This window comes from Arvicola amphibius, chromosome 15 (genome assembly GCF_903992535.2).
Source record: "Arvicola amphibius chromosome 15, mArvAmp1.2, whole genome shotgun sequence".
In the NCBI taxonomy this organism is placed as follows: domain Eukaryota; kingdom Metazoa; phylum Chordata; class Mammalia; order Rodentia; family Cricetidae; genus Arvicola; species Arvicola amphibius.
In genome coordinates this window covers 18,690,288-18,700,133 of record NC_052061.1, presented here as the reverse complement: position 1 = coordinate 18,700,133, position 9,846 = coordinate 18,690,288, and the positions used below count along the sequence as shown (strand labels likewise).

The following is a 9,846-nucleotide window of genomic DNA, read 5'->3' as shown; positions in this document are numbered from 1 at the left end:
TGACAATGGTGTCCATGTACACCATAGTGCATGACAGTACCCATGTACACAGTAGTGCATGACAATGGTGTCCATGTACACAGTAGAGCATGACAGTTCCCATGTACACAGTGGTGCATGACAGTGCTCATGTAGACAGTGGTGTATGACAGCGTCCATGTACACAGTGGTGCATGACAGCGTCCTTGTACACAGTGGTGCATGACAGCGTCCTTGTACACAGTGGTGCATGACAGCGTCCATGTACACAGTGGTGCATGACAGTGCCCATGTACACAGTAGAGCATGACAGTGCCCATGTACACAGTAGTGCATGACGGTGTCTGGAAAAAGGGTTAAGTTTGGCTCCAGGGCGTTTGCTTTAGCTGAGGGGTAGGCCAAATGTCTCAGTGGACTTTAGGTTTATTCTAACAGGTCATTTCTGTTGCTTAGAAACTAACTTCACATATAAACTGTAATTACGAATTCAGGGGTTGAAAGGAGCAAGGCTCACCTAGCCACTGATACCACTTTCTAAAGGAGTCAGTTACCAGCCTCAACCACCACCAACTTTCATGGGAGCTGGCGAAATATGTGTCCAAATATGGTGAACATTCCCCTCTTGCCAAAATGGGAAAACAGCCTTATCTCCTCATCAAAAGTCATCCACCAGGAAATCAGCTTCCCTGTTTAGTATCCAAATAGACAAAAAGCACATTTTGTGTGTGGCTCCTGGGATGCTTATCCCAGTGACAACTTGCGAGCCTCCAGTAAACATGAAATCACAGCTCTTGATAATGTCAACATCGATCTAGGCAGAGCTTGTCTTCTTAGGGGAAAGGTAATTTTATTGTACACTTGGAGCTACATAGGACTGTGCTTCTGCACGTTGCTTCGGAGACTAAACTCTTTCTCCTCTGTATTTACACACCAAAAAGTTTGTGCGTGTGCGTGTGTGCGTGTGTGTGTGTGTGTGTGTGTGTGTACATGCACGCATGTACTTTATAAATGCACACAAAGCTACAGGTGCCTCCCAGGCGACTTAGTCTGGGGTTACAGGTGGCCCCTCAAGGTTGTCCTACCTAAGTCCGTTTGGAGAAGGACTCAGTTGTAATCTGCTCTGGGATACCGAACCCTACTTGTACAGTAGCTCCAGGAACTTCAGTAAGGACCCGTGGGTGGCCCCGCAACCTACACAAAAACCTACAACATCTGGGTTCTTCTCTTGTCTCTAAATCTCGGGGATCACTGGGGACCAGCTGCGACTGTCATGCCTGCAGGAGAAGGAAAGGCGCGGACAAGCTCCTAGCTGCGGTCTCCAGTCCACGGAGTCCAACTCTTCCCGGGCTAGGTAACCAAACCCAGACCAGTGTGGGCGAAGCCAGGGAAAGATCCCTCCCTTCTCACCTCGCGTGGTCCCTTCTTACTCCCAGGGTCCGGGAGCCTCAGCCCGGTTGCCCTGAGCGGCAGCGACGCCCCCAGGCACTTTCTGCTTAGGCTGGGCAGCGCGGCTGGGCCACCCCCACCCCGGCACGGTGGCGCTCTGGGTTCCGAGGCCCGGAGGCTGGCTCCGAGGGCTCCCCGCCCCCCTCGCCCGTCCCCTGTCCTGCCTCCTGTTCCCCCCTCGGTCCCCGCCCCGTCGCAGCCCGAGGCCACCCTGGGTCCCAGCAAGCGCTAGCTCCCGGGCCGGCTGCCCCCTCCTCTCTCCCCCACCCCGCGCGGGGGCGCGCGAGCGGCGGTGACGTCAAGGGGCGCGCGGTGGCAGCACCTCCCCGCGCGCTAGTTAAAAAGAAGAAGAAAAGAGGGAGCGAAACATGAGAGGCTGTGTGAGAAGCAGCAGCCGCCGACAGAGGAGACCTCAGCATCCTCGGGAGCCCAGCGCTGGCCCTGCCTCTGCCCGGCCCGCCGCCGCCGCCGCCCTTTCGGTTCCTGCTACTGTCTCACCTAAACAACTCCCATTGAGCGGACAAGCAAAGTTCCATGACTGTCTTCTTCTCTCCTTCCTCCTCTTCCAACTCCTTCTCCTCCCACTTCCCAGCCGCTGCGGAAAGCCCCTAACCCAACTGACGCTGGCAAGGCTGCGGACAGTGTCATCTGCACTTTATCTCGCGGCTCCGGCTGCCCTAAGGCAAAGTTGCAGCGCTCTGCATCTTTCTCCCCCGCCACCTCCCTCTGCCTCTGGAGCGTCCCGCCGCCCTGCAGCACTCCCCTGGAGCTGCGCCCTAGTGCCCTTGCTGGGCAGTGGCCTTCCCCCCTCGTTCCCCCATCCTCCCGCGTCCTGCCACTGCTGCTCCGGGTAGACGATGCTGAAGATGCTCTCGTTTAAGCTGCTACTGCTGGCCGTGGCTCTGGGTTTTTTTGAAGGAGATGCCAAGTTTGGGGAAAGGAGCGAAGGGAGCGGAGCGAGGAGGAGAAGGTGCCTGAATGGGAACCCCCCGAAGCGCCTGAAAAGGAGAGACAGGCGGATGATGACCCAGCTGGAGCTGCTGAGTGGAGGCGAGATCCTGTGTGGTGGCTTCTACCCCCGAGTATCCTGCTGCCTGCAGAGTGACAGTACTGCATTGGGGCGTCTGGAGAACAAGGTAGGCGCTCGCAGAGGTGGCTCGCTGAGATGCTGGTAGCTGCAAGAGAGGCCAAACTCATTTCGATAGCTCCTATAACTTCCCTACGATGGTTAGGTGTTCTCGGTGTGTGTTCCTGGGAGGTGTGCAGATAGCTCTCCCTCCCCTGGAGTCCGTTGTGAGGATGTTGGTCAAACTTGCCTATCTCAAGAGAGACGTTTCTGTGGTACCCGCGTCTTGGGCTGGATAAATATTTTTTAAAAAATCGGGATTAACAGTATATTTTGGATCAAATCGAGCTCTTGGTGAGGTGGAACTGTAAATTAGGGTAGCTGTGGTTTCCGGTTTATTTTTCTGGGGTAGAAAAGATTTGTTCCGTTTTCTCCACGTGCTCTAACTAGTGAGCGGCTTGGATTCTAAAGGTTATGGAGGCACTGTTGGTTTATGATCCCAAGCCCAGGCTGCTGAAGAGTCTAGCTTGAATGACAATGGTTAAACCGGCGGAAGGGAACTCCTGGTGCGTTAAGAACACGGAGATTTTGCTGGAGCCTCCTGCTCAGTGGTTTCTCCGTCTTGTAACATTAGAAATCCAGGTTTTCGCCGGTACAGCGTTGTCTAGAAGGATCTTGTCGAGAAACTCGTTTTTGTGAGTGATGACATATGCACTTCCCATGTGTTGATTAGTTTAGCCAAGAAGTGTCTGCCCAGTGCGAGACGTCGTTGGTCTTGATTCGCATGAGATTTTTTAACAGGGAATGGCTGTGTGCCGTCTGTGGGATTCTGTCATTAGCAATCACTTCACGGGGGGATAGACAATCAGGTGTCTCTGCTCCCCCTGTCTTTGCCCATTTTAACTTTAATTAAGAATTCCTCTGTTACAACCCTGCAGTTGTCAAGGTCTGAGCGACTCGGAAAACTTGTGCTTCACTCCTGCTGGCCCAGGCATTAAAAAAAAAAAAATGCCCAGGCTGAATCTAATTTTTATGCTCAGTTCACGGTAGATTTCACCCTATTATCATGTAAACAGCTCCTGCGAATCAACATATGTGTCTGGGTGGTACCTCTCACTTTGTTTTGTAACAAAAAGCCATATTGCATCATTTAATTTGCTCAAGTCATGCAAATAGGAAAAAAATCAATAGGACAAAAAGGGGTCGACTTATCCTCCTCCCCACTAAACTGCTGCCCACACACAGCGTCCTGTTGCTTATGGCCAAAGACTAACAACACCACCATTGTATTTGTTAGTTGGTTCACTAATGGGTGAAACTAGAGAACATCATTCTCTTTCAGTCCTCAGCTCTGTCCAAATGTTCATGCCTTTTGAGGGAGCGTTTGTCTAACTCGCTCTATTCCCAGATGAGTGAGAGATGTCTTGCTGCAGGTTTCAGCTGCAGCCCGCTCTTTATTCTTACCATATGCAGCAGTAGCCTGAGATGCGGGGGGGGGGGGGGGGGGGGAGAACAGATACGCCAGCATTTTCTCCGCAACAATGTCATTAAGCCCCAGACTCCTAATTGAATGAAGCTACAGAAACAGCTCAGTCAGAGCATCTTAAAGACTTCACCAGGAGTCCCCACCCCCACCCCCAAGGGGAAGCTCGGAGAAAGGTGTAGAAATATTTACTCACCATGAAGTGTCCCAGTGTGTAGTGTATGCTGTGATTATAACGAGGATCCGGAGATTCCTGCAATACTGACCTCTTCCAGAAACGTGGAATGCAAACTTTGCTCTTGCTGTAGTGGAGAGAAGGGACAAAGGGAGCAGACAGGGGAGTTAGTAGTCCTTAAGAGAAGCTACAATTTAAAAAAAGGAAAACGATTCTTTAGGAAAGGTCTGCCACGTTAGCTGTGCATATTCTTGTCTAAGCTTTTCCAGTGCCCTGCAAATTCCAATTCCTTTGGAAAATGTATCAGGTTGGATTCTGCAGGCTCTGCCCCTCTATTGCTAGTAACTCACAAGCAAACAGTACCCCAGGTACCCAAGGCAAGAGACTCGCTACAGTCATGCCCATGGGTTCTTGACCTGTGCTCTCAAGCTTTCACAGTTTAAATACAAGTGTTTCCCTTTCCCCCATGAGTCTTCCTAGATTATAACATGTGTTAGGGTATAATTTCATAAATGTGTGTGCAAGAGAGAGGATGGCACACACCATCTGAGTCATTTGTTGTTGTTGTTTACAAAAAAAATATCCAGAAAAGATTTTTGCATTTCTGCAACTTTTTAAGAAAAGTACTACAGTAGCTTTTCATCAGAGAAGAAATTTCAAAGACAAATAGAAAGAAAAAGGTCAGAAGACTGAGCATGCTCAGCTAAGCAGTTAAATCCAGTTGGTAGGCTAACAGACTTTCTTTAGTGAGCTAAAATTAAGTTCAATTCCTTAGACTCCATACTATGTTCTTATGTTTGAGTTTCCTGTAGGTTTTAATAATGTTAAGAAATATAATGAGATTATTAACTATAATGAGACATATGTGATGCCAAAATTTAGTAGGTTATGTTGTCTTAGAAATTTGGCTGCAGATTCTAAATATAGCATGCTAAAAGTATCTATTTCTCATTAGCCAAGCTGAACCTACAGCCCACCGAAATACCCCATTTCTAAAACTTAACTTTCTCTCTCTCTCTTTCTCTCTCTCTCTCTCTCTCTCTCTCTCTCTCTCTCTCTCTCTCTCTCTCTCTCTCTCTCTCTCTCTCTGCCTTGGTGGTTTCACAGCCAAAGCTGTCAAGGAATGGGTGAAAAGTAATTGTTTTCAAGTGTGCCTTTTACAATCATTTGTTTGCTCTGGCTCTTGCCGGGACAAAGGCTATTGTTGAACACATCCAACTAAACAAATAACTCATCCTGGGGTCCCTTTAACAGCTGCCTTAGTACAATGATCTATTTACATATTAGCCTAAAATTGAAACTGAACTCTTTAATGACATAATCCAGCACTATAGTCCAGAGGCGCGTGTGTTCTGCCCTACAGCTGAACAGTCTTGTAGGCATAGGATATTTTAGAGATAGCTTTTCTGTGGACCAAGTGATCTTAAGGCAGCATCTTAATATACTACCATGTATTTTCTACTTTTATCCCTTTATGAAACCCATGTGGGTCCCTCTTTACCCTCTTTGTTTATGCCGATTTCTCTGTTGGTGTGCTGTAGCCGTGGGCTTTCTTCTGTCCCAGCATTTACCTTTCTGCTACAGATTTCACTTTCTCGTGGCTGCAGATTAGAGGACAAGCTGCCAAACGTTACAGACTAGTCAGCCACAGCTTCGGTCCTTCCTGGGCTGGCTGTAATCATGTTTGCAAGTTTTACACGATTTCCAAAGTATATTTAGCTAAACCACTAGAACTTGATGACTTTGTATTTGGCTTTTAAAAATTGAAACAGGAAATTAACTTAAATTTCTTCTTAAGATTCATGGCAATGTGAGGCATGAAGTTAAGAACCTGTGTGCTTGGCATACACGTGTGGGAGGGGAGAAAGAAAGAAAAGACGGGGGTATCACTACCCCCTCCCAACACACACACCAGAACTCATCTGCCTAAACCAATGCTGTTGCTTGGGCTGAGTCAGTTTAATTGACTTCAGTAAGACTATTGGTTCATTGAAACCAAAGCCAGAATGATGGCTCTATCTATCTTCAAATAGGTGTTTATATTGCGGACCTCACACAGAGTAAAATGTTACCATCCTGCTGGGCCGGAACAGCACAAACCTTAACAAGAATACTATTCTACTTGATTTCAGATAATTTATTGAATCCTATTTGTGAAACTTTTGATGAGGAATCTTGTGGGCAGGACACATTCCAAAAATTGTAAAAGACAGAATTCTTTAGGCACTAAAAGCAAGCTCTTCCTGAGGAACAGCTGGGAGAGAACATGGGACCATTCTGTGTCAGCTATTAAAAAAACAAAAAAAAAGAACAAAAAACAAAAAACTAGAAGCACGAATAGTCTCCATAAAAGCAAAGGTAATTGCAGCCTTTCCGGCAGCAGGAGTTGGCTTTGGGTCCCAGCAGTTGTTTAGGTCTTGGAGGATTGCTGTATGCGAAATAAACAGAGCCAAGCAGAGCTCTATTCATATTGAATAGATCTGGTGAGGTTTCCAGGCTGGACAATAAAAGACACTGAAAACATTCTTGGAATGCAAATCCTAAGTATCTGGTGTATGTTTTCTTTTACAAAACTTGGACCATTTAAGCAATTGTCACTTAAACACACTGATAAAAATTAAAATGTAAATGTAACCATGATTAATAACTTTTGAATACTCTACGTGGTTATAATACACATCTTTTTTCTGAACTTGAGAAGTCTCTTTAGACTGTTGAATACCCCATGCAATTTGTTTTTTAGGTTACCTTGTCCTTTTAATCTAGGGCTTTTTTGACCCTGTGATATCATAATCCAGAAAAACAGAGGCTAGATTCTTTACTCAAATTAGCTCAACTTATAAAAGAAATACTTATTTTAGAGAACTAAACAATTTTCTAAAATTTTAAACTTTTAATTTTTATACATTGTTCCAGAGAAATATTTAAGCAGATGCCTAGCTGAAAACAGTGTAAAATTCATACATGTTATGACATTTTGTAGTGTGGTTGGGAGGGGGATCAGTGATTGATTTAGATAGCATTAATTTTATTTCCCAGATATTAGGCTGATATTGTCCTCTATACTTATTGAAGGGTTCCTCAAGTCAGGTTTCTAAGTGAATACTGATGCTAAGATCTAGTCTACCTACAAGTTATTAACTTAAGGAATCATCAATCCTCCAGAATTAATCTTACTGAAATAAAGGACATATCATTGTAAGAATAGTAATAAAAGTCTTCTTTTTCACGAAAATTCACTACCTACTATACAAAAGCACTTTCATTAAACCTTGTGTTTATTCATGCATATAAAATGTCTAAGGAACTAGCTAGAAAGTTTTTCCTGGCTAAGATATAATGAATATTAAAAATGGGTCTTAAGCCCATTTGGTTCAGTTTGGAATATTTTTATAGAACACGCAAGTGTAGGAACTTGCATGGTACCGATTGCAGTTTGGGAACAAGCAGAAATTTACCAAAATGCTGTTTAAGTACAGTTTTGAAAGTATGTTAGAGGCTTTAAGAATTAAATGGATTTTTTTACCCATGACACAAAATAAGCCGTGTCTTTAAATTACACTTTGAACACAGTTGGATAACGGTGTAGAATTTTCAAGGTAAATATGATTCAATATGTGCTCTGGGGCAGAATAAATGAATCAAACATTCAACAGTCCATAAACATCTCAATTTTAACAGCACAAGAACAGAATCACACACTTGGATCTGCAAAGGCAAGAAGTGCTTCCGTGTGTTCCCTTCTGACCTTTGTCTTTCCACCCTGGCCTCAAAGATAACGTGTGTTCTTTCGAAAGACTCTATATTGTGACGTAGTCATTCTTTTTTTTTTTTTTTTCCTGAATTAGACTTTTCTACTCACATGATCAAAGTGGTGGGTGTAAGAAAACCCAACAAAGCTCATTTTTCTCATGACTAACAAGATGTGTTTCTGATTTGTGGCTTTCAGATCTTTTCTGCCACCAACAACACAGAATGTGGCAAATTACTGGAGGAGATCAAATGCGCTCCTTGCTCCCCACACTCTCAAAGCCTGTTCTCCTCACCCGAGAGAGACGTCCTGGATGGAGAGCTAGCACTTCCGCTCCTCTGCAAAGACTATTGCAAAGAATTCTTTTATACTTGTCGGGGCCATATTCCAGGTAAAAGGGGAAAATACATAAGTTCAAACATTGCTAGGCATCCTTATAAGATAACTGTTCTTTAAGCCTTGTTTACAGGAATTGTAAATTGTGCTTCACATTCGTATTTTACTTAATGGTTGACTTTTCCAAAGTCTTACGTTTTATTGCTGTGAAAGAGAGTTTTAAATTTCAGATGACAAACAGTACACTAACTTCGTTCTAAGTTAATATCTTGTTAAATACTAATATAAATGGTAAGTTTTTTGCACATTGAATTATCAGTATAACTTTATACATGCTGAGTTATTATCAGTAAAACCTCCTTTTCTTTTTCTCGCTCTGAATTATACTCCAGCACCAACAGATATTTCTTGTTGGAACCTTTTTTAGCTATCGAGGCCACTGCTTCCAATACACAGCAGGTATGAGACAAGAGGGTGCCCACTGGCTTCAAGATATATCTTTAGATAAAGTGTGACTAAGAATGCTGAAAATAACATCTAACCAAATATTTTCACATCCAATGAATAATTGACACCTTAGAAACACCATGAAATGGTGTTTTGTGGACAGAGGAGAAAAACTGAGCCCCGGAAGAACTCTCCTGCTTTAGCCAAGCTGTATAAATAGAAGATGGCAGAATGACCACAGAAACTCTTCTGCATGAGGTGACAGAAAGATACCTGGTCACCATCACATTTCAGACTCTAATAAAGAGATAGAGCCCAACATGGGCATCATCAGGAGTTTGTAACCTGGGGAAGGGAAGCTCAGTCATAAACTACCTGCCACACAATCATAAAGACCTGAGTTTAAATCCTCAACACCCATGTGAGGGGGAAAAAAAGACCGACATAGACAAAACCACATTTAACCCAGGGCAGGGATCGGAGAGACAGGCTAATCCCAGGAGTTTGCTTCAGAGTCAGTATTTATATGATTCAGTGCAGCTGAGAGTGACTGAGGAAGACAACCTGTGTCAATCTCTGGCCGTTACATTTATGAGTGCACACATACACACACACACATACCCTACACACCAGCAGACACACACACCCATACATATACCCTACACACCAGCAGACACACACACCCATACACATACCCTACACACCAGCAGACACACACACCCATACACATGAACAAAAACACACATACCCTACATACCAACAGACACACACACACCATACACACCAATAGACACACACATACCATACATACCAACAGACACACACACCCTACACACCAAAAGACACACACATACCACGCACACCAACAAACATACCACACACACCAACAGACACACACACATACACTACATACCAACAGACACACACATGCACATACCACACATACAAGCAGACACACACACATACCCTACACACCAACGGACACACATATACCCTACATACGAACAAACATTCACATATCCTACATACCAACAAAACATACAGACACCCTACCCACAGACACAGACACACATACAAATACCCTACACACGAACACACAAAAATGCACCCTACACTCCAACAGACATACACACATACCCTACACACAAACACACACATACCCA

At 44.6% G+C, this 9,846-nt stretch overlaps 1 protein-coding gene across 1 annotated transcript in view; it reads left to right on the top strand.

The window, feature by feature from the left end:
• Positions 1-1,801: 1,801 nt before the first annotated feature.
• LOC119802014 (hedgehog interacting protein) overlaps positions 1,802-9,846 on the top strand; it is a 92,541-nt gene continuing 84,496 nt past the window's right edge. Inside the window, exons 1-2 of the mRNA XM_038312845.2 lie at positions 1,802-2,561; positions 8,099-8,291. Coding sequence (XP_038168773.1) covers positions 2,283-2,561; positions 8,099-8,291 — 472 coding nt within the window. The 5' untranslated portion in view covers positions 1,802-2,282. The remainder of the gene's footprint in view (positions 2,562-8,098; positions 8,292-9,846) is intronic.